The 26,732-nt window shown below is 39.1% G+C and overlaps 5 protein-coding genes and 1 long non-coding RNA gene across 8 annotated transcripts; 2 read left to right on the top strand and 4 right to left on the bottom strand.

Annotated features, from left to right (window-relative positions):
* Positions 1-17: 17 nt before the first annotated feature.
* On the top strand, positions 18-516 carry LOC121747869. Its single transcript, XM_042142011.1, has one exon. The coding sequence runs from the start codon at positions 107-109 to the stop codon at positions 440-442; it is 336 nt and encodes a 111-aa protein (XP_041997945.1). The 5' UTR covers positions 18-106; the 3' UTR covers positions 443-516.
* Positions 517-586: 70 nt separating this feature from the next.
* On the bottom strand, positions 587-3,675 carry LOC121747868 (replication protein A 70 kDa DNA-binding subunit A-like). Its single transcript, XM_042142010.1, has 2 exons — positions 3,326-3,675; positions 587-2,335 (listed from the first exon to the last, which is right to left on the bottom strand). The coding sequence occupies exons 1-2, from the start codon at positions 3,583-3,585 to the stop codon at positions 679-681; spliced, it is 1,917 nt and encodes a 638-aa protein (XP_041997944.1). The 5' UTR covers positions 3,586-3,675; the 3' UTR covers positions 587-678.
* A 12,432-nt stretch (positions 3,676-16,107) lies between these two features.
* LOC121749767 lies at positions 16,108-17,557 on the bottom strand. Of its 2 annotated transcripts, XR_006039660.1 has the most exons (4): positions 17,511-17,557; positions 17,378-17,444; positions 16,978-17,302; positions 16,108-16,730 (listed from the first exon to the last, which is right to left on the bottom strand). It is a non-coding gene; the product is annotated as an uncharacterized LOC121749767 (long non-coding RNA). The 2 variants fall into 2 exon arrangements; XR_006039659.1 differs by lacking the exon at positions 16,108-16,730 and having other exon boundaries at positions 16,885-17,302.
* Positions 17,558-18,744: 1,187 nt separating this feature from the next.
* Positions 18,745-19,645, top strand: LOC121749766 (stress-response A/B barrel domain-containing protein UP3-like). The gene has a single exon (XM_042144396.1). It carries the CDS (start codon positions 18,794-18,796, stop codon positions 19,544-19,546), a length of 753 nt encoding a protein of 250 aa, XP_042000330.1. The 5' UTR covers positions 18,745-18,793; the 3' UTR covers positions 19,547-19,645.
* A 1,048-nt stretch (positions 19,646-20,693) lies between these two features.
* Positions 20,694-23,474, bottom strand: LOC121746529 (bet1-like SNARE 1-1). 2 transcript variants are annotated; one of them, XM_042140410.1, is made up of 6 exons: positions 23,227-23,474; positions 23,056-23,130; positions 21,897-22,044; positions 21,101-21,157; positions 20,960-21,019; positions 20,694-20,878 (listed from the first exon to the last, which is right to left on the bottom strand). In XM_042140410.1, exons 2-6 carry the CDS (start codon positions 23,067-23,069, stop codon positions 20,789-20,791), a joined length of 369 nt encoding a protein of 122 aa, XP_041996344.1. In that variant the 5' UTR covers positions 23,070-23,130; positions 23,227-23,474; the 3' UTR covers positions 20,694-20,788. The 2 variants fall into 2 exon arrangements, with proteins under 2 accessions (XP_041996344.1, XP_041996343.1); XM_042140409.1 differs by having other exon boundaries at positions 23,232-23,474.
* Positions 23,475-23,717: 243 nt separating this feature from the next.
* Positions 23,718-25,922, bottom strand: LOC121746528 (mediator of RNA polymerase II transcription subunit 20a-like). The gene is made up of 5 exons (XM_042140408.1): positions 25,802-25,922; positions 25,553-25,695; positions 25,183-25,361; positions 24,953-25,042; positions 23,718-24,052 (listed from the first exon to the last, which is right to left on the bottom strand). The coding sequence occupies exons 1-5, from the start codon at positions 25,813-25,815 to the stop codon at positions 23,813-23,815; spliced, it is 666 nt and encodes a 221-aa protein (XP_041996342.1). The 5' UTR covers positions 25,816-25,922; the 3' UTR covers positions 23,718-23,812.
* Positions 25,923-26,732: the final 810 nt, after the last annotated feature.

Here is a 26,732-nt window from a genome sequence, read left to right as displayed (position 1 = left end):
GCTTTGATCCTTTTCCATCTCCCACAAATCTCTCTTCCTCTTCTATCAAAACACTATCACATCCCACCTTCACACAAACACATTCAATAACACCAGCATCACACAAATGGCCTCAACTTCAGCTCTATCAATGGCGCTGCCGTTGCCCCGTGCCTTCCTCAAGGGCAACGCGCTCCGGCCCTCCAAGCCGGCCGCCCCGGTGTCCAACCCCACCGCAACACTCCAAGTCAAAGCTTCCTTGAAGGAGAAGGCCGTGGCTGGATTGACCGCCGCCGCATTGACCGCTTCCATGGCTGTCCCCGACGTCGCCGAGGCAGCCAGCAGCGCCTCGCCCTCTCTCAACAACTTCTTGCTCAGCATCGCCGCCGGTGGCGTAGTGCTCACCGCCATTTTGGGGGCTGTGATCGGCGTCTCCAACTTCGACCCTGTCAAGCGGGGCTGAGAACCCTTTTTCTTCTGTTTCTATCGCAGATGTATCACTCTATTACTTAATACACTCAAACTCTTCCTCTTCAACTTCAATTCTTACACAAACCTGTCTATTTATATCAATCATATTCCAAAGTCTTCAACTGCTCTAAACAAATAATCAAAGAAGCATATTAATATGACTAATTGAACACTGAGTTAAAAATGTTGCTATAAAAATTATTGCAATAGAAAAGGATGCATGCCATTCTAATATGTAGCCACGTGGCGCTTTGTAATGCTATCAAACAGAAACCTACTCTCTTCATAGTAGTTCAACTTGTCAGCCTTGACAACAGTGATCTTCAGCTTTTGTTCGTCCCCATAAATCTCCTCTTTTATTTTGAGCTTAAAGATGAACTCCCTGAAGAGGCAGTTTTGAATGACTTCAAGAAATTTGAGGTCATCTTGCATTTCGTTTTTCCACACGTACAACTCCTTGGCTGAGCACCCCAAGATCTCTTCACCGGCTTCCTGGAAAGCGGTCACCCATGTCATGCCGCTGTAGTCTTGAATCTGAACCTGAAGAAGGTATCTGTAATCACACTCTTCGAATTCTTGATTGCACCTGTCACATAGCCACGCTGAGTTCCCAGACTTCGTCACTTTCTTGTTGCACTGCCTGTCACCGATCATCAAAGGGCAGGCTGTATAACAGAATGAGTCTGTTTTGATAAAGGACACAGTTGCCTTAACTGCAATCCAGTCTGGTTTGTCTGATCTTCCCAGCCCTTCATCTTTTATCTGTGTCAAGCACTTGCGTGTCTCGTTCTTCATTCCACCGAGTATAGCGTCTTTGGTTATGGAATGAGAAGCAGTGTCTTTTCCCCCTCGATCAAACCAGTTTCTCAAGCCGTCAGCCTCTCCAGAGTCGGGATTTATGAATAGCTGTGTGGCAGATATGGTACCGATGGACTTCCCACTAAAATCGTTAACTTTTCCGGCTTTGACAGCCAAAATGGGGAAAATTCCGGCTTCTACAATATCGTGCAGCTGTTGTCCTTCCCTGTTGCAGAAATCTCCCCATAATGTCAATTCAACAGTTAACCCCGATTGATCCTTCAAGTTCAGAATTCGCCTCTGCGTTTCCATTCCATTCTTCCGCATGATGGGAACAGAAGGGTTCACTGTTACAACAACACCGATAATATCCAGTATAGAATTGCTTTCAGCATTTGCAATTTCACTGATAGGCCTAAATGAGAACTGCTGCCTGGGTATGGATGCATCTTCATCTGGACAAAGATCTACTGATGATGTTGTCTCCAGAAATATCTCCCACTCATTCTTTAGATGGTTAAAATTCTTCTGAGCAGGTTTCAAGCTGCCTTTGGATATCACATAGACTTTACCAACTTCGATAGTATCATAAAAACGGTCCACCACAGCATTGAAGCATGTCACCCTAATTTCCCCTCCATCTGAATCAAGAAGATCAAAGGAGAATACTTTTCCATCTCCTCTTGCATTGTTGTAACGACGGAGATCTCCTTTTGCTGTCACCCGTGCCTTGATAGCCCATCTACCTTGATAGGGATTCAAGGCAGCAATAGGTATAATGCGTGCAGGTGCCTCATTTCTCATGATTGCTCCATGATTCTTATAATTTGGAGGTGGCTGGTATGAAGGCTGAACAGTAGGACGGAAACTCTGCATGTTACCACCTTGGTTTAGGGAGCTTGATGTTTTAACATTATTGTAGCTTGTTCGTGACAAATTCTGAGCACCGGCAACACTATGGTTTATTGATGGTCGGGGTCCAGATGATAATGGCTTTTCAGGCAGTGAATCAATTTCCAACACCCTTGGTTTACCAATTATATCGCAGTCCAGAATGATGGTTTCCATGTTTAGGATCACAATAATTCTGCAAGAACAATGCATATTTATGAGTTTCCAATCTACAAAACATAGAAAGACATTCTAAGCAATCAGCTTAGTAGTGTTGGTTTGCATCTTAGGAACTCCAAGTCTTTGTTTCACCTGACTCTAAAGTATCCTAAAATGTATAAAGTCAAGTTTGGTGTTGTTCAACCTTGAAGAAAAAACGAGGCATACTTATGCCAAAAGTACCCTACTTAGTATTAGTCTGACTTGCAGAGGAACTGTCATCAGCATTGCAAAACCACTGAAGTAACTCCTACCCATTCAGGTTATTCAAACTACCGGAGGATGAAGAATCATGTTCTGATGAAAAATGATATAGTGTGTCATCTGATGTCTATTACTAGTATTATTTTGGGATGTATAAAATGCATGACATTTTCAGTCTAGTGACTGCGTGTTCAACCACAAAATGTTCAAATCTAAAAATTTCAGTAAAAACATCGGATGATTTTCACTTATTCCCTACTAAAATTTTGCAAACCTTTCATCTTAAACATTCATAGTCAATGTTCTATCGGCCGATGAAGTTCCATAATCACACTGTCAAGTTGAATCGTACAGAATTAACTAGAAGCAACCATATCGCCATTTTACACAGTCCTGTCTCCATTTCACTCCGGCAGCTTTAACATTATTAGCATTCAAAGGAAAAATTAACAGAGAATTGTTGACATATAGTCACTTCTCCTTATGGAATGAAAACCTATGCAATCAACTCATTGTAATACTCTCTGTAAACACAATAGGATAACTCAGACATTCTATAGTTAAAGCAATTTAGAGGCAGTTAGTGAGATCTCAAAATGTATATACCTGTTCTACAATACAAACAGGTAAGGCGAATAAATCATAAACTGAGACACATACAGGCACTAGCATAGATACAGAGTTGGAATTTAAAATCAATTTACACAGAGTTACGCTACCTACTTAGACAATTAGTAGGAGAGTAGGGCGAAGAAGAATTTACTTGCGCTTCTGGACAGTGCTGCCGATGTACTCGATGAGCTGGATGATGGATCCCCTGCGGACTCGGCCGGTTTTGACTCGGTCATTGAGCTGTGTGGCGAGCATAGCGTGCTGAGTAGCCACAGCGTCAGAGAGGAGAAAGCGATAGCGCTCCTGCGAGGAGCCGATGAGCTTGATGTCCAACACCTGCACCAGCGGCTTGGCGTTGACGTCTCCGCCGTCTATAGCCGCAATAGCGTTGGCCGTCAAATTCACTGGCATTGATTTGAATTTTTTGGTAAATTTAATTGGGGATTTTTGTAACCGAAATGGGGAGAGGGGGAAGAGTACATTTGAAGGAGAAAAGGGGGTCTGATTATTTATATATGAGGATTAGGCGATTAGCGGGGAGAACAACCGACCTATGCTATCCCGTGCCCGTTAATTTTATTTATATTTAATTAACGATTTTAATCGTAGTTTAACTAAGTCAGCACTACATTTTAGATTAAGAACTATTTTCTCCATTTTCCATTTATAGTCATTTGACATGGAATTTTAAAAAATAATCGAAACATGAAGGTGTGTAATGAAAAATAATCGTGAAGTGTCAGGCATGGTCTGGAGGTGTTATGAAAAATGAAAATAAAAGGAAAAATAGTGGGTGTAAAGGGTTGGAAGAAAGTGGGGTGGAAACCGCCATCAGCAGGCCATTGGAAAAAGGGAATACACGTGTTGCATCTGTTAGTGGTATCATTCGAAATAGCGAAGGAGCCTGGTTTCGTGGCTATTCACGAAGCATAGGGGGGATGTTACAGTTATTCGAGCTGAGCTATGGGCTATTTTAGATGGACTGAAGCTTGCCTGGGTTGGGACCATGGCATTCGAACATTAGACAGATCAAAGGGTTATAATAATTACAGCTTAGCTTAGTCAGACACATATGGACATTCATGGACCGACAATGGGAGATGAACGTGAAGCACATTTATAGGGAAGCTAATATTACGGCTGATTTTCTTGCTACCTGGTCGACAGGGATGCTGCCTGAGCTGCACATTTTTGTTTCTCCTCAACATTCTTCTATTAGACAAGCTGGGAGCCCGACTATGCCCCTGCTTGGATACTAAAGTTCATCTCTCTTTTCTATGAAACCAAAAATAAATTAATCAAAAATATGGTAAAAAGGATAGTGTTCCACTTTTATATGAGTATTACTTTTATACTATGAGGTGAGTGTAAGATTTAAAAAAGTATGAGACCAATTGCCTAAAACAGAGAAAAGTAAATAAAGCTTTAAAGCAAGGACGTCTTAAAATAGCAAAATGAAATATTATTTGGTGGACGGACACGGATGGAGGAATAGTCAATCCCTATTTTTTTTATTCAATTTAATTCACCTATAAATACACCCCACTCCATTCATTATTTTCACACCATTCCAACCAACTCTTCATCACTCAAAATTTCTCTCACTAGAATTTGTGGTCAGAAATTGACAATTTGTGGAGAGACACGTGGAATGCTCTGATTCAACAGGTGCAACACCAGGCCGCCCAGGAGGATGCGGCGCGCTTGGCGGAAGAGGCGGAGGTTGCGATCCCTCGTGCGATTACTCATCGGCGGACCATCCCACGAGACCACGTCGGTGCGCACCAGTGTCTAATGGCTGATTACTTTGTGGATAACCCTCGTTATCCAACCGAGATATTCCGCCGGAGATTCAGGATGTCGCTACGGCTGTTCAACCATATAGCGACGAATTTGGCGGAGCGTTACCGGTGCTTCACCCTCCGGCGTGATGCCGCGGGCCGGATAGGGCTGTCTACGCAACAGAAGTGCACCGCTGCACTCCGGCAGCTTGCCTACGCCGGACCAGTCGATATGTTCGATGAATACCTACAGATGGGTGAGACGACTGACCTCACGGTGCTTAGGCAGTTTTGTAACGGGATCCGGAAAATTTTTGGTGGGGAGTTTCTACGGAAGCCCACCCCTGATGAGTGTCAGAGCCTGCTGGATATGCACGGTTTGATCCACGGGTTCCCAGGAATGTTAGGAAGCATCGATTGCATGCATTGGGAGTGGAGGAACTGTCACGTGGCATGGAAAGGCCAGTTCACAACTGGATTCAAAAGCAAACATCCAACGATGATTCTGGAAGCCGTTGCGGACTACCGTTTGCGGATGTGGCATGCGTATTTCGGTGTGGCAAGTTCGAACAACGATATCAATGTTCTTCAGTCATCGCCGCTCTTCAACGATGGGTGCCGGGGGGAGGGTCCAGAAATCAGCTTCGTAGCCAACGGCACGTAGTACAGTAGGGGCTACTATTTGGCAGATGGGATATATCCGCGGTGGCCCGTATTCGTCAAGACTGTCGGCCAACCGGTTGGACCGAAAAAATAATATTTTGCGCGCAAACAAGAGGGTGCTAGGAAGGATGTTGATCGGACTTTTGGTGTCCTCCAAGCGCGGTGGGCCATTATACGGTGCCCGACACGAGTTTGGCACGAAGATGATGTCGTGAATATTATGTTAGCATGTATCATATTGCATAATATGATAATAGAAGATGAAGGATTTGCGGCAGAGCGCTGGGCACCGGAAGAGGGCGCAAGTACAAGTCACGGTGTTGCCTCCGCGCCGATCCAGATGGGCGTACCACGTAGCAATGAATATTTGATCCAACGTTTCGCTGATATGCGCAGGACCACATCACATACCACACTCCAGGCCGATTTGATTGAAGAAGTGTGGGCACGTAGGGGAGGTGGCGGCGCAGTGTGAACACCTTTGTGATTTGAACTAGATTAAATTTTCGTTGTATATTTGATCTAGTTGTATTTTATTTTAAATATTCGTTGTATAATTTTACCCTTTTGCAATACAACGAATATTCGGGTCCAATTACCTCATTTTCTAATTATTTACATTGCGATGATTTTAATTATACTTGATTGAAACTAAAATGAAAATTGATTATAAAATTTGGGGGCTATTGGAAGTGTCCACCATAGTGGCGGAAACAAAATTTTGGGGTTATGGACAAAAAAACTGGGGCGGGGCTATTGGGGTGTCCGCGTTCCTAACCAAACGGACCATTGGCCATGATCTAAGAGTAGATGACCTCAGCCAATTAATTATATGCAGTCAACTAATTTATACTCCCTCCGTTCCATAGTAGTGGGGGCATTTCTTTTCGGCACGGAGATTAAGAAAGTAGAGAGATGAAGAGAGAATAAAGTAAGAGAGAGTAAAGTAAGTGAGAAGAAATGTGTTAACTTTTACTAAAAACGGAAATGACTCAACTACTATGGAACGTACCAAAATGTCAAAATGACTCCACTACTATGGAACGGAGGGAGTAGAAGACAATATCGATCGTGTGGATGTGGATGTTGAAGTGGTGTATACATCAAGTTTAAAATGAGCATTGGTCTGCTATTAAAACTTCCGTGCACTAATAAAACATACTTTATAGCTTATATATCATATTTAGGATTCATTTTATAATGGGGAATTAGCATGTGAACATGACTTATCCTATGTGGGTTTGCGTGTCGGTGATCTTGTGTTGGTTTTCTGGATTACAAGATATAACCGAGCGTAATACAACCCAAAAGAAGGAATACAGAATGGAAAAACTGAAACGAAATTACAATTGAAAATGAAACAATAAACCGTGAACAAGTTGTTAGCCGAGTCGATGAGTCATCTTTCCGCAAGACGAGATACGCCCTGATAGTGCTCTCGGATTGGCGTTTCGTCCCCAAAGATAAAACGGCTACGTCTCTGGTGAAGCAGCACCGCTATCAGCAGAGCTCTGGCGAACTGGATGGAAGAGATGGCAGAGTTTCGACAGAAAAACAATGCAGGAGAGTGAAAGAGCTTATGCTGTGAATGCTTTGTGAATTGGTGTGTAGATGCATGGAATGACTAGCCTATTTATAGGCATAGTCCACTGCAGGGGTCAACAAGCATGATGGTTGTCATCATTGTGGATGTGTAACCGCCGAGCATTACAAATTGTTATGGAGCTGGATATGCTGATCTTGGATGGACGTATCGGGACACGCTGCGCGTCTAGGTCCGTTCTCGACGTGGACTTCATCATGTGTCAGCCACGTTGGCTTTACCGCGTCATACTGAAGAGGTGTCATCCCGTTTTGCTCGCTGACGTGGAAATGGTGGTGGTCTAAAAAGAACTAGACCAGCCTTGGGTCGAACCCAAGCACTGAGCCCCACAACTAGGCCCAAAGAACAGTCCAAAGACCAATTGCCAAGATCCAAGGACAAGGACACGGATACGGGCTCGGGCTCGAGGCATGCGGCATGGCGAGCGGCGGCGCGCGCGTGTGGGTTCTATAGCCCATCTTAGTCCACTATAATTATTATATGGAATAATTCTTCTTATTAAATACTTGATTAATAAGGTTGTAACTTCTAAAGTGGGATAATTAACTCTCTTAATTAATCACATGGTTTATCTCATAGCTCATTTAATTAGTTTGCAATTTTGCACAACTTTAATCCATTATTTCTCACTCACCGGGAGTCTAGAGCCTTTGTCCTAGCGGCAAGGAGCTTAGACATTATTGTATGAGGTGCCAAGTTCGAGTCCTCTTGACATCAGTTGTAATTTCCTCCTTGCTATAGGAGTTTATTTGTAGTTTCCTCCTTCATATAGAATATATGAAGTTTTTTTTTATTTCTCACTCACCGGGAATCGGATTTGAGAAAATGAATATACCACGGTCATCTACTCCGAACTTAAATCGACGCTATATCATTTAATTTCATAAAATTAAATGTCTCGTTGAAATTATAATTAGTCAAAATCCTTTGACCGGACATAGATTCCAACATCTTGCAAGTATGAATCTACTCCGAACTTAGATCGACGCTATATCATTTAATTTCACAAAATTAAATGTCTCGTTGAAATTATAATTGGTCAAAATCCTTTGACCGGGCATAGATTCCAACATCCTGCAAGTATGAATCATAGAATAACATCACTCGACGTTGATGCACGGTTGATCCCTCCGCACAGTGACATACTTATGATGGCTATTAAGGAATTTATTTAAAGGAGGTTTGCGTGTATTGTAGGGTGTAATATGTTTAATTATCAAATCTTTTGTTAAAATGTGTGGCAGAAAATATGAAATGTGGATTTCATTAAATAAGATATGTTGTGGAGTTTATTTTAATAATAATTGATGAAGTGTGATATAAAACAATGATCACCGAGAACGGAAGTGATAGATGCAAAACGTAGTGAAGAAGATGATGAGCGAAGAAGTAAATGAAATCTTATTGATGTGTATCTCAAAAGTGGTTATACAAACTGACTACTTCTTCATCTAGCTACTACTAGTATTTATACAAGTAACTACAAAACAAGAAACCAAAAAAAGTGATCAAGAATTCACTCCATGCAGCTAAAACTGCCAAACCAACACTCAACGGCTACTAGCCGTAGCCTAACTGAAATTCAAATCTTGTGAGATATTAAACACGTGCTGTAGCTCCTATCTGATCCCATGCAGCTGCGTTGCTGTGATGTAGCCACAATGCTTACAAACTCCACCTTGGCTCAATCCCAGCAACTCATTAAGAAAAATCCACAGCATACAAATTCACAAGTCTACAACAATATTGAAACTTTTCTTTGCCTAGCGCCTTTGTCAGCATATCGGCCGGATTGTGCGCCGTATCTATCTTCACAACCCTGACTCTACCACTCTCCACCTCATCTCTGATGAAGTGCAGCCTCACGCCTATGTGTTTACTGCGCTCGTGGAAGGTCTGATTCCTAGCAAGGCATAAAGCACCATTACTGTCACAGTGAACTGATATGCTATCTTGCTGTATGCCGAATTCTCCAACCAAACCAAGCAACCACTTGCTTTCTTTTACTGCTGAGGTGAGTGAGATATACTCAGCCTCAGTTGTGGACAAAGCCACCACATGTTGAAGACTTGATTTCCAACACACAGCTGAGCCAAACAAAGTAAACACATACCCGGTTTGAGACCTTCTTGTGTCAATGTTTGCTGCGTAGTCTGAGTCACAATAGCCCACTAAGGGCTCCTCATCTGCTCCACCTTGATCAGTGAATAAGATTCCTAAGTTACCTGCTCCACCCAGATACCTTAAGATCCATTTCAATGCACTCCAATGTTGCCTACCAAAATCTGCCATATACCTACTGGTCAGGCTTATAGCATGAGCCAAGTCAGGTCTGGTGCAAATCATTAGATACATAATACTCCCAACAATGTTAGAATAAGGCACCATTTGTAATTCCTTTCTTTCCTGCTCTGATTTTGCTTTTTGGTCTGAAGACAGTTTAAACTGCAGAGCCAATGGAGTTGATGTAATCTTCATGTTGTTAACTCTGAATTTCTTCAAGATCTTTTGGATGTAATCAGTCTGGAACAGCCAAAGCTTTCTCTGATTTCTATCCCTGATGATATCCATCCCCAAAATCCTTCTAGCACACCCCAAATCTTTCATCTCAAAATCAGCTTTCAACTGTTCTTTCACTAATCTGATCTGTTCTATGTCAGCTCCAGAGACCAACATATCATCCACGTACAACAAAAGATACACTGGAGTCTTTCCCTCTTCATGCTTAATAAAGACACAACTGTCATAGAGTGATCTCCTGAACCCCAGCCTTGCCAAACTCTCTCCAAATTTCAAGTACCACTGCCTACTACTTTGTTTTAGGCCATATATGCTCTTTTTGAGCAAACAAACTTTCTGTTCAGAGCCTGGTACCTCAAACCCTTGTGGCTGTGCCATATATATAGTCTCTTGTAGATCCCCATTGAGAAAAGCAGTCTTGACATCCAATTGCTCCAATTCCCAATTCCTTTTTGCTGCAACAGCCAACAGAACCCTGATGGAGTTGTGTTTTACCACTGGAGAATAAATCTCGTTGTAATCTATGCCTTCTTGTTGATTAAAGCCCTTTGCAACGAGCCTAGCTTTAAACCTTATCCTCTGTGAACCTGTTGTTTCAAGCTTTTTCTTGAAAACCCATTTACAACCCACAAGCTTCCTGAATTCAGCTTTCTCCACTAATACCCAGGTCTTATTGTTCATTAATGACTCAATCTCTTCTTTCATTGCCTGAGTCCATTGATCCTTCTCAGGTCCAGCCATAGCCTCTGCATAAGAACCAGGCTCAGAAGCCTCCAGCTCCTCTGCAATATTGAGAGCATAGTACAGCATCTCAAAATCATTAAATCTTGCTGGTGGTCTGATAGTTCTTCTTGGCCTTTCTGGCCTTTCTGGCCTTGTCTGATCTTCTACATCTGTCTGATCTGGCTCAGCTTGACTCTTAGGTTCTTCATCATTACTCTCTTGTCCTCCACCTGATGAAGAATCTGTTGAGAACTTAATAGGTGAAGAATCAGTCAAGCTCCTGTCCTTGTTTCCTGTCAGAAATGGCATGTTGTCTTCAATGAACACAACATCCTTAGATATCACCACCTTCTCATTTCCTGTCTCAATGGACCATAGCCTATATCCCTTCACTCCTTTCTGATAACCAAGCATCACACATTGTAGGGCTCGAGCACTCAACTTTCCTTGCTTCAAATGTGCAAAAGCCTTGCAACCGAATGGCTTCAGTTTAGAGTAATCTGGAGTTCTTCCATACCATTTTTCATCTGGTATTGAACCTCCAATAGCTGATGAAGGAGACTTGTTGAGCAAATAAGCTGCTGTACTAACTGCTTCTGCCCAAAATTGTTTTCCCATACCTGAGGAAGACAAGAAACACCCCACCCTCTCCAAGAGGGTTCTATTTAGCCTCTCAGCAACTCCATTTTGCTGGGGGTTTGCAGGGACGGTTTTGTGCCTTTTAATGCCTCTTTCCTTGCAATATTCATCAAAATCCTTGGACAAATACTCCAACCCGGTATCAGTCCTAAGAACTTTAGGAAACAAGCCCTTTTCTGTCTTCATTTCATTACACCAAGTCTTGAAAGCATTAAAAGCCTCTGATTTCTCTTTAAGAATGTAAATCCATACTTTCCTACTGAAATCATCAATAATAGACATATAGTACCTACCTCCACCTAGGCTCTTGGTTGGTGAGGGACCCCACAGATCAGAGTGCACATAATCTAGAGGAGACATAGAAGAGTGTGTACCAGTGGGGAAGGACTGCTTCTTAGACTTTCCAAGCAGGCAGTCTTCACAAGGCCCCATTTCCTTCATACTTTCAACTTTTATGTCTCCCCTTCTCACCAGAGCCTTCAAAGTCCCCTCAGCCGGATGTCCCAACCTAAGATGCTAAGATCTCAAGTCAGACTTCACAGTGATGTTGGCTTCATTAATAGCAACTTCAGCCTGCAGGTAATAGAGGCTACCAGCCCTTCTTGCTGTCATCTTGAGCTTACCCTCCTTGTAGATTCTCATCTCACCCTTTTCAGACACAAAAGAGCAGCCATTTCTCTCAAGTGTGCCAAGAGATATCAAGTTTCTCTTGACTTCTGGGATATATCTAACCCCAGCAAGAATCTTGGTGGTTCCATCATTCAACGTGAGCCTTATCTTCCCAACTCCCTTGATGCTACATGATTTGTTGTTACCTAGCAAAACAAACCCGTTGCTATTAACAAGATCAACAAACCACTCCAAATGTGGACATATATGGAATGAGCAACCGGAATCCATAATCCAAGACCCCTGCTCGATCTTATCCACCACATTCATAACTTCAGCATCATCTTCGGAATCACCACTGACCTGATTTGAATGATGAGTCTTTCTTTCCTCGGCTTGTTTCTTTTTCCACCCATGACAATCCTTCTTCAAGTGCCCAGGTTTCTTGCACCAAAAACATGCACGGGTCTCCTTTACACCAGGATTCTTGCTCTTATTATCATCAGCACTTTTCTTGAACTTTTGCTTACTGAATTTCCTTATGTTGAGAGATTCTGGCTGAGAGTCAGACACCTTCGTACCACTTTTGTGCAACTCCTTCGCCATGAGAGCCGATTGGACCTCATTGTAGGTTATTTGCTTATCCCTACCATAAAGAATTGCATCCCGAAGCTGATCGTAGGAACCGGGCAAGGCATTCAAAATCAAGATTGCCTTGTCCTCATCAGATATCTTCATATCGACAGCCTCCAAGTCATCCACAGTTTTGTTGAAGTCTTCTAGCTGCTCCACTATAGACTTTTCCTCCGAGAAGCTATACGAATATAGCCTTCTCTTCAAGTAAAGACGGTTGGCAAACGACTTAGCCAAGTATAGATCATCAAGTTTCTGGAGAATACCTGATGCGGTTGTCTCCGATTGGATTTCACGCAGAACCTTGTCCCCTAGATACAAGATTACTGCGCTATGAGCCTTTGACTGCATCTCCTCCATCTTGACTCGAGTTTTCTCATCCGGTGCAGGACTCTTCCCCTTGTCATCAGAGTCTGCAGCCGCAAGAACAGCTCCCAAACCCTGCTGCACCAGAACCGCCTTCATCTTTAATTTCCACAAACCGTAATCGTTCTTTCCCGAGAACCTTTCCACCTCCAATCTTGCAGCCATTATCATCCAAGCCCCTTGGCCTAGCGGTAAAGGGCGCTGGATACCGCGTCCATCCTGGAGGTCTTGAGTTCGAACCCTGGGAGGCGCAATTTGTATTTCCTCCTTATTATAGGGGTTGATTTGTAATTTCCTCCTTCATATATATGATATAAATATATGAAGTTAATTTAAAAAAAAAAAAAAAAAAAAATCTTGCAGCCATTATCACTCTTGTTCTTTTCGGTGAAGAACTCTCCTCAAGGTGTTCCCACATACGGCGCCAATTGATATAAAACGATGATCACCGAGAACGGAAGTGATAGATGCAAAACGTAGTGAAGAAGATGATGAGCGAAGAAGTAAATGAAATCTTATTGATGTGTATCTCAAAAGTGGTTATACAAACTGACTACTTCTTCATCTAGCTACTACTAGTATTTATACAAGTAACTACAAAACAAGAAACCAAAAAAAGTGATCAAGAATTCACTCCATGAGGTTAAAACTGCCAAACCAACACTCAACGGCTACTAGCCGTAGCCTAACTGAAATTCAAATCTTGTGAGATATTAAACACGTGATGTAGCTCCTATCTGATCCCATGCAGCTGCGTTGCTGTGATGTAGCCACAATGCTTACAAAGTGGAATACATTTAACAATTAAGTTAAAGGATTGAATAAAATCTATTAAAAATGATTTATTGATATAAAATCTAGAAGTATAAGGACCAACTAAGATGAAAAATTTGTAGAAGGACTTACCGAAATAAACAATTAAAATCCAAAGACTTATGGATGTGGACGTGTTTCGCATAATTTTTTGCCAAAATTTAAATGGAAAGTTACAAGAAAATGCATGGACCCCCTATCCTCCATCCCTGACATTAGAGCATCCACAACCGTGCTCTTGCCAGCGGCACGGTTGTGGGCCCGGGCGGTACTATTCATGCCTGCTCTCTGGCAAGAGCACAACACCCACAACTGTGCTCTTCCGCAAGGACGAGCACAATTAATTTAAAATTCAATTAAACAATAACATTTCCATAATATTAAAATTCATTTAAAAACCACAATAAATATTACAAATGACAAATAAAATTAAACATTACAAAATTAAAATCCTAAAAATGAAAAATTACATAATTAAACTCCTAAAAATTAAAAATTACATAATTAAAATCCTAAAAATTAAAAAAACCACTACTCGTTGCCGAATTTCGCCCACATGTGGTTGATTAGGTCTTCTTGTAGTTGATTGTGGATTCGAGTATCGCGCATTGTGTGTCTTGTCTCGATGTGTTGACAATTCGCATGAACAAGCGCTTTGACATGCGAAAACGGCGCCTGAAGTAATCTGCCGGAAACCGCGGATGGTCGGCAAAGTAGTCGGCAACGAGCCTTTCGTGGGCTCCCTCCCGGTCACGATGGATGTAGCGGCGATTTGATCTAGTGCGTTGAGGAGGATGAGCGGGGGTATTCGCCGCGACATATGCTTCGTAAGCGGCACGATGTTGTTCGTAGTATTCTTGTTCTTCGCGCTCCGCTTCCGCCATGAGATGAGTGAAATCCATTTGATGTTTTGAGTGAATGTTGAATGTGTTGATAGTTTGTATAAGAATTATGAATGAGAGATGAATGAGAGGTGAATTGATGTGATAAATGAGTGATGAATATGTGTATTTATAGATGATTTTGGGAAAAAAATAAAAATAAAAAAAATAAAAAAAATTCAGAAAAAATGGGAAAAACGGCCATATTTTTGGGATTTGGAAAATATTTTTTTTTAGCATTATTTATAATTAAATACCGATTTAAAAAAATAAAAATAAAAAATGTTTAAACACAACGGCTATGCCGTTGACGAATGGGAGCGCGCCACGTGTGCGTCCGCTGGCACGGACTTGCTCGATACATCAAGCAGCGCCGTGCCAGCGGCGCGAGCGCAGCGGCGGCGGATGGCGTCCGTGCCAGCGGCGCGGATGGCGGTAGCGACGGACGCCACCGCTGCGCATGCTCTTAGACTCTTTACTCATTATAGAATTAGAATGTTTGGAGTTTGGATGGGAAATGATGAAGAAATCAGAATTTCAACACAAATTAAAAACTTCAAAATAACTCGTTTAATATGTACAAAAATATTTAATGACTTGGAATTTCTACTTATGAATTCGTTTAATCAGGTTAGCAACTAGAAGGGGTAGCCGAATATCTACCGAAAATTAGATTTTTGATATAAAAAAATGTAAAGAACTAATGATAATATATTCTTGTAAATGACTGCACAATGCACATAAACTTGTCCCTAAGTATGAAAGAACGTAACATTTTACAAAAACACTTATTTTTTACGAACCCAACTTAACTAATTATGTCTCTTTTAATACGAAAACTTAAATGGACAACTCATGAAAAGTTGAAATAAAATTCAATAAAAAAAAAGTTGAAATAAAATCATATTTTCAAATTTCAATTCTTAAGACGCATCCCACAACATCCAAGAATCCACGTGAGGATAGTTACTTCCGCAAAACATGCATATGATCAGTTAACTATAGATGTGACAATTTATATTTCAAAAACAAAATCAAAATAGTACTACCATTAAATTTGGATCCCATCATCCAAATACACAAAATAACTCAAAATTATTTACAATTGAGTTCCTGGTTGATTATATTTTATTGGTGGACAGTTTCAAAACAATTAGACCTTCTACATATTGCAAAAATAACCCGACTTTGAGCTCAAATTGCAAATATGACCAGACTATTTACAATATTTCAAACAACTCAACCCAAATGCCATGCTATAATTAAAGTACTATAACCTATAAGTAATCTAATCATTTTATTATTAGTTGTATAAACTATAATTCATCTTTCCATTTAATTAGTTCCAATTTTAATTATGAATATGAAAATCTAAACTTCTAATACATGATCAACTTACTTCTAGAACTCGAATTTTACAACCCAGGTTCGCAATAAACTTAGAACATCTCCAATGGTACATTAAAACCAAAATCAATTTTATTTTTGGTTTTTGAGTAAAAAATATCTATTTTTAGGTTTACATTAAACCTAACTATAGACTAAAAACTTTTTCATATTTTGTGAATAAAAAGGCATAATATGAAGAATATTCTTTTAAATTTGAGTTCAGTATAAATAGTTGGATTAAAATTATAGTTGGTGTGACATTTATGCTAAAATAAATTTAAATTTAATGTAAATGGTTAGAGTTCATGGCGAACATGTTAATATTGCAATAGTGTTATAACTACAAGCCTATGCACGTAGCCCGGTTTCACATCCTCAGCCATTCCTAGGAAGACTTCAAGACGTTGCACCCTATCCGCAAGTATATCACTCAATTCATACCTCTGCTCAACCGTGAGACTTGCCACGCTACCAAGTTTGTGATGTATAGCCTGCCCCAAATCAAACTCATATCCAATTCTCGACGCTATGACATTAAGCCGTTTGTTGGTTTCAGAGTGCATCTGACCAAGAAACTCGAGTAAAGCTGCATCAGTGGACTGTGGTGGTTTGCGTTTTGTTCCATTCTTTTGGGGGTGAGGTCTCACACTACACACTCTGCCCCGTGCTTTCAGTCTGTTGACTGGGCGGAGTTGACATCATCGTTGGTGGATCACAAGGTGTGTCAAACAAATCATCCAGGTTGACAACGTAGTCGTTTGATGGATCAACATTGTGAGACTCGTAACGTGCCACATTCTCATGTCGGATTGCAGCTGCGCCTTTGGCAATGTCTTCAATAACAGATCCAGAAGCACGGTACTTGCCGAATATGACATTCCATTCATCACACAAAAGCCATGGTTTGTGACGCATAAATTTTGCATTCTTATCAGCCTACAACATTAATTCACAATTGGTAAACTTAACGAAAAACAAAAGGCCAGACTACAATACACGAAGTAATCAAACACTCCACCACAAGAAGCATAATCACCAAGACGATGTAAACACAAAATGATCACAACCATACAATATACAAAGCCTTTTATTAAAATATGAATATTGTATACAACAATCAGTAAACATGTAAAAAACCAATACAATATACAACAAAGGCACTGAGTCATCAAGCAACACTTACTGCAACAATCACTGCTCGTCGTTGCAGTCTATCTTATGGTTTCCGTCTGAATTGAAGCCAACTTCAGTCCTTGAAAGCATCATTCAGAGACTATTGAAGTTATTCTTCCAAGCAGAGATCTTGGAGATAACATGGGGCGTACCCTTCAGGTCCGTTTCGGGGAATTCCTTGCGCAGATCGTCTTCGATCCTTTTGGAGATAACCGGTTTGTAAACCATTGTCCGATTTCCAGCCTCGTGCAGTCAACTCCATCAAAGATGGCTGTCCACAAACGCCGAGTACGATCCTCCTTACGGTACTGCTGTTTCCCCCCCTTCAGTGCTCCCTGTTAGAGGTTTCGAAAATTGAAGAGTTAGTGAGCGCCTATTGAAAAAATGTCCACGAACATGATAGTGCTAACCTTGTGCAGTGCTGCCGGTAATACCAGAGCCATGACTGCGGAACGGTCCGGACATTGATCACGACAACTACAAAACAAGAACATCAAATATTCGGAATCCATATAACATTGCTATCTGTAGTAAGACCCATACCTGAATTGAGAGCTGGGAGATGGAATAGTAATGCAATTGAATGAGGTTAGTTGCCAATTTATCTTCAAATATACGTCAAATCGGTGCAAATTGTTTCAACATTCCCGCCCCAAATTTTAGATAACTCAAATTGTTTGGTTTGTTGGCATTTTTGGGAGTGGAGGGGTAATTTTGTCATTCCATAATTGTATTAAGTCAAAGTCTTTATTTTATATAAATATTTGGATCAATTCTTGGACCAATTCTAATATACTCCCTCCGTCCTGGATTAAGAGTCACTTATTGTTATGGCTCGGGTTTTAAGAAAGAGTTGGAGTGTGTAATAAATGAAGTGAGATAGCGGAGTGTATAATAAATGAAGTGAGATGGGTAGTGTGTGTAATAAATGATTGCTTGAAGGTGGGTCCCTTTGACTTTTTGGATTTAATTAAATGTTTGATTTTTATTTTGGTTTATTTTAATGTAGATAATGACATTTTTATGTAATTTTGATGAAGCATGTGGTAAAATTGTATGACCAAATATGGAAAATTGTAAATGTTACTCTTAAACTCGGACGGACTTTTATGGCAAAAAGTGACTCTTAATCTGGGACGGAGGGAGTACTAAACAAGGGAGAACAGAATTATATATGTGGTCAATTATGGCTCAATTCTTGGAATAGTCACTTCTTCCAAATGTTAGAAATGGAGTTGATCCATATGCCCTTAATTTAAGCCTCCCGAGCTCGGGCCTTTGTCTTTTCATCGGGCCTTGAAGATATACTAAACAACAAACCAAACACTAGTAAACACTAGTTAGCCACTAACTAGCTTTTTCATACGAACCAAATACTCCCTCCGTCCCGGACTACTTGCACTTATTTCCTTTCCGGGCGTCCCAAGTTATTTGCACTCTTTCCATTTTTAGTAAAAATTATCACCTACAGCCGCAATTGTTGACTTTGCTATACACTCATTCCTTAATCTCAGTGCCGAAAAGGAAATGTGCTAGTAGTCCGGGACGGAGGGAGTACATCCATAGTTCTTATTGTTCTTGCTCCTATTTATTTTAGGAGTTTTTATTAGGTTTTAGAAATAAATATAAGAAGAAGAAACTCACATTCTTTTTCGTGAATTTTTTACATTACAAATTCTATCAATTCAATTTTGAGGAACCTTTTAGGAATCATGAATAACAAGGAAAACTGAAAGCAATAATCAATTTTTATAAAACAAAATACTATAATTTAAAATAAAAAATTGGTCCTAATCGTGCGGTAGCCACTCGTTTCCACTCCAAAAATGCTGTGTGTGAAAGCCGCACTTCGCACCAACGCCCTCTCCTTCGCACTCCGCTCACCGCACCCTCTCCGCCGCTTTCCTTCCTCCGTCAGAATGTCTTCCTCCGCCCCCAGCCAGATCATCGAGCACGTGGTCCTATTGAAAGCGAAGTCCTCTGCCGACCCTTCCGCCATCGGCGACATGGTCCGCAACCTCAACGGCCTCGCAACCCTCGATTCCGTCCTCCACATCTCCGCCGGCCCCGTCGCCCGCTGCCGATCCACCGCCCTCACCTTCACTCACCTCCTCCACTCTCGCTACAGATCCAAATCGGATCTGGCGTCCTACACCGATGACCCCGTCCACGTCAGCGTCGTCGCCAATTACGTCTTGCCAGTCGTCGACGACGTAATGGCCGTCGATTGGGTGGCCTACGACTTCTCCGGGCCGGTGGCGATCCCTCCAGGGTCGTCGCTGCGGCTGACGGTGATGAAACTGAAGGAGGAGGAGGTCGGGAAGGGTGAGATTTTGGGGATTGTGAGAGGGATGAAGGGGAAATTCGATTCGATTGAGCAGCTGACGGTTGGAGAGAATTTCTCGCCGGGGAGGAGCAAGGGCTTCTCGATTGCGTCGATTGCGGTGGTGAAGGACCTTGAATCGTTGGGCGAACAATCGGATCTGGTGAATGAGCAAAAGGATAAGGCGAGAGAGTTTCTCGACGGCGTTGTGGTGCTCGATTATGCGGTGCCGGCTTCTGTTCCGGCTAGCCTTTAATTTAAGCTTTCTCTTCCAGTTGAATTTTGTGCTAAACAATGGTTATTGTTTTGTGGTGTTCATCTAAATAAATGGAAGAATGATTTTATGATTGGAGTATTTGATGTATTATAATTGTGTTAATTAGTTGTTGATAGTCGATCAATTTCCGGTTAGGGATAAATTCGAGTTTTGGGTGAATTTATGAACAGCACGGAGAAACTTTTTTGTGATTTAATGGTGATTTTATAGTGGAAAAACTCCATTGTTAACAACGTGGATAACTCTTTTAAAAACGACATCTATCCTAGCATTTTAGAAAATTAAAAAAAAAACAACGATTATCTTCCGCAAAAACAAGCCTCTAGGACCAAAAGTTATACTCCCTCCATTCTCCATTAAATGTCTCGTATTTGATTGGTATAAGTTTTAAAAAATTGTTTGAATTTATTAGTAAAAGTGTATATAAAAAATTAGTAAAATATGAGTGATAGTTTTATACTCCATAAAATGTCAAAGAGATTGAGTTAGCCGAACGCAGGATTCACTATAAAAAATTAATTATAGTAAAAATGAAATGGAACACTTATTGGAAATCATCCAAATAAGAAAATACTTATAAGATATTTATTGGGGACAGGAGGAAGGAGTCTCAGTCATTTTACGCATTTGTTTTATAAAAATCATAATAAATAGTTAAAGTGGAGAAATAGTAAAATAAGAGAGAAAATAAATAGGATTTGTTTTTGAATTTATAGCCTTTATATAGGTTAATCATGGATGATTATCACGTAGTTTATTGATTAATTAGTTGGAGATACTCTTAGGATTTGTTTTTGAGTTTATAGCCTTTATATAGGCCAATCATGGATGATTATTAGGTAGATTTATTGTTAAGATTAACAGTTGTTCTTGAGAATTTACTCTTGATTTCCTTATTTCGGAATCATCATATTCGTTTCCGAATAGTTTATTTACGCATTAATCCAACTTCGACATTTTCTTGTGTCAATATTCATTCCATATATTTTGTTCCATAATCCAAGTCATTCTCTGTTCCAAATTGTTATACCATCCATATAAATTCCAGAACTTGTCTCAGCCATTGGATTGAATTTTTTGAATTGTCAATTGGATTTTTTTCATACTTGATCTTAAGAGACCAAAATAGGCTTAAATTTTTAGTATCACTTCATTGTCAATCAAGGTAATGTTCACAACAGTTTTTCATAGGCTTTGTCCAAAATTACATGACTCGACTACTTATCTGGTAAGATAGTATACAATGAGAAAAACAGCCACAAAAGATGCCACAAGCGTAAACATCCTTCTACTCGATTTTGTCTCGAACACCTGATGCAAAGTACAAACACTTGTAATTGGAACTCAGAAACACAGGGAAATGATAGAGACATCAAGATTATGAAATAGTACCATCTTAAATTTATCCATGGTTCCAGATAAAACTCCCCTTGAGGCATCCATCTCATTTCCCTAAAATCAGAAAATAAGGAACCATAAGTAATACTACTACAACTGTGCTGTTGAAGAATATCAAATTAACTATACACAGACCATTCTGTCCAGCATTCGGTTATGCGAATCAACCTCCTCGTGTATATCACCAGACAACTGTTCATTCAAACCATCATCAGTAAGCCAGAAACCCACATCTCAACAAAAACTCAACTATATTACTATTATGTCTTTTCTCAAATATTTGTACCTGATAGTTTTACTCATTTTTTCATCAAAATACAATCATCACTTGCATCAAATGACAAAATCCATATTTTGTCTCCATCTTCAAATAACAAGACTACATAAACAATTACTGAGTAAAGGAAATGTTGTTTATTGTTATGAAATCTCCTGAAGAATTAGACAGAACCTAATTCAAAGACAAGATAGCTCTTAGGCGGTGTTCGGTTTCCATGATAAAATAATACCAAGATACAATATAGGATTGAGTTGTGATATTATTTTAGTCATAGGGGGTTAGCTATGACTAATTATCCCATGATTATCGATCTAGGATTGAGTTGTGGGATTGAATTTCATGAACCAAACACACTACAAATTTGATCCCGGATACAATCTTGCAAACCGAACACCCCCTTAAGATAATAACATACTTAAAACAATATATAATACTAATTCAAGCACACAAGGAAAAGCATTAATAACTCCATCCAGCAGTCACAAGACCCTTCCATTTAATAACTTCATCTGAAAGTCATGAGTCCCTTCCATTCTCAAATGTGCTTCAGCAAGATCAACAATAGAAATGAAAGATACTAATGACAACAATTGTGTTATTAATAAAATGGGTCAACTGAAGAAACAATGTGTTCTGTAAGTATAAACTTACCCTTTTCAGCATGATAACTCGATCTTGTAACCCTTCCATGGCTCGATCATTCTCTTGCTCATCGATCTCATGAGAGGAGTAAGATGATGATGCCCTAATACCTCCTTCTTCAATACCATCAAAAAGAGCAGCTCTAGCATTCCGATCCCTGAACCCGATGTTTTTCAAAAGCATAGGAAAGTTAATTTACAGAAAGGTTCAAGATGTAAAAGTTGCTTCAGTATAATAAGTTTCTCCTTTTTACATATACTGTCAATACTAAGATAGTTAAACCATTATTCATATAATAGTTTCATTAAATAATCGGCTTTTATTAACTACGTATTACATTGTGGTAAGATCCACAATCTAAAAATACTACTTTCCACATGTAAGATGCACGGTAAATAAACTAGTAAAACATATAAATAATTTATATTTGATGATATCGAATTATTTTCTTATTATTTAGTACTAGAATTACTTTAAACAAAGATAAATTCATTATGAATTTATTTAATATCATTTTGTAATTTTACATGCATCAAATCAGTGAGTATGATTACATAAACACATTTAATTTATTGATAAAATTTCCTTAAATATCTCTACAAAGGTTTTTACAAAGCCATAATTAGTTTCTAGAATTCGACTCAAACTGTATTCTGACTTCGTTAAGGTGAACAGAGCACACGGAAATCCAATGAAAACTCGAACTTTTGCTTTTTGATTCATGTTCTGCAATTCTGACATTGGAAATGGGAGCTTCAATGAATGACAACAAAGAATCAGATCTTGAGCTCCATGAAGAGCACTAAGAAATGATAAAGTAAAAAATCTTAACCACATAATTAAGATGACAGGTTCAGTGCCCTAGCAAGAATGCCAAGAAACTATCATAAAATATAATATTATGCAATTTTGCATATCCCCAATCTATCAAATGCCAACACAAAGAAACAACTACACATCTAATCTAATCGATCCTGTAAATAACATAAAACGTTAATACTTGAGAATTCAGATCAATTTCCACTCCGATTGCTAGTCATGAACGTATGATCACAAACTGATTCCAGAAAAAGGAATTAAACTTCCTTGTGTAGTCATAGCTTCATAAATTCGAGAATCATTAAAATAGCAGCACACATAAATAAATTCAAAGTTGTGGAATCAAAACCTTCTAGGATTCATAATAGAGGAGATGCAACTGTGCAGAGATCGCCAGAGATCACGCCGCGGCTATAAACGCAACCTGCGAATCAATTCAGATAAAAAAAACTAAAAAAATTGACATCAAGAAACAAAAGTTCGATCCACATCGAATAAAATCATAAAGGTTTTAGAATACCAAACCGCTAAATTAGGGGATCAGAATCTGAATTCGTCGGAAACGGTGAGAGAATATCCAAGTGAAAATATATAGATCTGAATGAAAATGAATGAGAAGAGCGTTGGCCCACTGTGGAGTAAAAATTAAAATAGACGCTAATAATCTGAAACCCAAAATTTAGAAATTATTCTAAAAACAGATAAATATGTGGTTAGAGACCCTAAATGGGCCCTATTACGGCCTATATGGGCCTCAGTTACCACTATTTTATTTTCTTAGTTATGAATGTCTTGTATTGACGCCAATAGAATGAGATAATATAATTTATAAATAAATCTTTGAATAATTTTCTTAATTAATTCAATTACTGACTCCAATTAATTCATGAACATTTATATCTTAAGCATGAAAAATTATTAGTAAAAAAGGAATATCAGATTACTTATAATTTCGGATTTGGATGAACAGTCAATATTATTGTTCAATAGTGGCTGGTAACAATATTCTACCAAGATTAAAAACTGAGTTCCTCTTCTCAATCAAGACTAGCTTCATGAAAAATGAGTCAAAGGTTAACATGGAAAATGGTGAATGTTTTGGAAATCTAGTTTCTGGGGGGCTGTAACTGAGAAGTTGCTACAATTTGAGCAGTGATATTGGCATACTGAATTGCTGTATGCTGCATTCCATATTGATCAGAGAGGCCGTAATCTGCAAAGTTTGGTTCGTTGTGTACAAAATGACCAGGTAACGATCTTTTTGAAAGAGCTTCCTGCCAAAGTTCAAAGAAATCAGCCATGACTTCGCGTGATTTCTCCCACGATGAAATCGGTACATACTCCATCTGCAACACAAATCACCACATCCTCAAACTATGCTTCATAATCAACAAAATCAAGCATTCCTCATGATAATGGCTAGTTAAATAGGGGAGATAGATGTTATCATTACTATTATCTTTTCCCTCCATTCGATTCCTCAAAAATTTTTGAAGTAGAAACAAGAAGCATGTATGCTCCATGTCAGCCATCAACATACCAGAAATAGAGACTCGTGCAATCATGCATAGATCAATCAAAGAATATTGGCACCAGTTGCTCTAATATATCATTATTAATTATTCCACTATGAGGTGATTGTTTTTCATGATTAATAAGTTAAAAGATTGACAACTTTATTCTCATTACTAGGATTTCTCTAATCCCACATTTTCAATAGAAACAACATTAGCTCAAATGATAGTAGTTATCATGGGCCTTGGGATAGCCAAACTCCACACCTTCAAAGTAAACAAGGAATTAAAACTTTTAGCTATAATGGTTTTAAACTAACTTTATAGCATCCTTCTATAGACCGAGGCTGAAACTTTGCCTAATATACGGAGTATATCATTATCAAAGTCAAGTCACCTTCAAGAATGCACAATAACATCTATCACCTTCTCTCGTGTTCATTCAAATATTTGTAATCAGGGCAAAGCTCCTAGATGATAACACACTCTAACATCTTGCTTCGTTTGTTTTATTTTTGTTATCTACTCTCTTTAATCAGCTATGGGAGAAGTATTTGCAAGGTACCACTGCCTAGACACCACATTATTAATCCATTATAATCTATTAATTCAACAATGCAAACAAATAATGCACAGTACCAGAATCCCAGTGTTCTATAATCATACAACCTAGATCATGTAAACAAATAGATTTAGCGATAGCTAAAAAGATTCAATACGAAAGCCAGTTACCTCCATAACTATGCCCCTCAAATTCTCCGAGTTCATCGGGACCACCTTCCCCACTCGCAACTGAAAGTCACCGAGTTGATACTGGTTTCCCTGCACTAATTTTAACCTTCGCTGAACAACTTATATGAAAGGAAACATGAATTTTACTTTCAGTTCTTCCCATTTTTGAAGCTTCAGCTCAATAAAAAGACAAATTTATCGACCAGATATTTCTACAAAATCAGTTTTACCTCGAAATTAAGGGCAACTCGGGTTTTATACGACTGCAGTTTCTCCATTATCATCTGAATACTCGACTCTGCCTCCACAACAAGACGCTGACCTCTAATTACTAAGAAATATTTGCCGGGCTGCTCCGCAAGTGAGATCCCCACAAAATCACGAGGAAATTCATTCACAATAGATTGTTCTTCAGCATCACCACAAGAAAGTAAAGTTTTTAAGTAATTTTTAAGAATTAGGGTTTAAGGTAGTGAAGAAATCAGTGATGATTTCATAACCAATCAGCAATCGAGCCAAAACAAGATCAAATTCGACTAAATACAAGAAATAATTATCGAAATTAGGGCTTTAAACCCTATAACAAAATGCGCGAGATACCTCTAGCCATGGCTTTGTAGAAACTGAGAGTGGTTTTCCAGCGCCCTTCTTTAACGCCATTGATGCTCTCAGCGCACTGAGATACTTCTGAGAGGATTTGGGTGTTCACCGTCGTTCCCGGATTCGGATGCCAGTGCAAAATCCTGCACGAATCAAACACATCAATACGCAGACTCGTTTACGATAATTAAGTCGAATTCGAGCAATAGAAAAGGGGGAATATGGTTCACAATTCCATTTCCGATTTACCATTTGATGGGCATAGGGTCGACGAATTGAAGTTCGTTGAAAAAGAGAGAATAAATTTGAAATCCTGAAATTGCGCTATTCTTCTTTCGCAGAATTTTGCGAACGGTGAATGGCTGAACCAGCTAGTAACAAATGTACAAAACAGTGTTTAAAATGTCAACGTTTAACTCAACACAAATTTTTAAAAAAATTTAAAAATTGGGTTGAAAAATTAGAGCATCTCCGAACAAGAGGTAAATGGAGAGGTAAAGTTATATAACTACCATATTTACTTTTTTTCATGAAAAATCATTCGGAGATAAGTGGCGATGTATTTGAGAAGATATTATATCTTTTCCTATTTTGAAGAAGTATATGGAGATGTAAAATTTTATAACTATCATTTTTACCTTTTTTTCATGAAAAACATTCTCCAAGGGAGAAGTATTTGAGAAGATATCACACTTTATATTTTTCTTAATGCATTTTGTACTATTATTTTATGTTTAAAAAATCATTTACCTTTCTATATACTTTTTTTCTTTGGAGTATGTTTCTTTTTAAAAGGGTATATTTCACTTTTTGAGGATGTGTATATAGATGATATACATCTTTTATTTACCGTTTCTTGTTCCAGATGCTCTTAATGAAGTATGAATCTCACTATTATAATAAAATAAAATGTGAGTGAAACGGGTCAGTGTAATATAGGGTTACTTATCACTTATAATAAAAAAAAATGAATTCTTATCGTGGGACAGACTAAAATGACAGAAGTAAACTCTTATCATGGGACGAAGGTAGTGTAAAATATTTCACTCTTATTTCAAAGTAATATAAAAAAATTTCAAGTTTATCTAACTAATACTCCATTTGCTAGCTAATGATGATAAAATTGTAATCATCATTAGCTAGCAAATGGAATAAATTAACTAAAACTAACACTAATCGG

Source organism: Salvia splendens, chromosome 9 (genome assembly GCF_004379255.2).
Source record: "Salvia splendens isolate huo1 chromosome 9, SspV2, whole genome shotgun sequence".
In the NCBI taxonomy this organism is placed as follows: Eukaryota; Viridiplantae; Streptophyta; class Magnoliopsida; order Lamiales; family Lamiaceae; genus Salvia; species Salvia splendens.
Note: the sequence above shows the minus strand (reverse complement) of the source record. Positions and strands in the feature narration are given on the sequence as shown.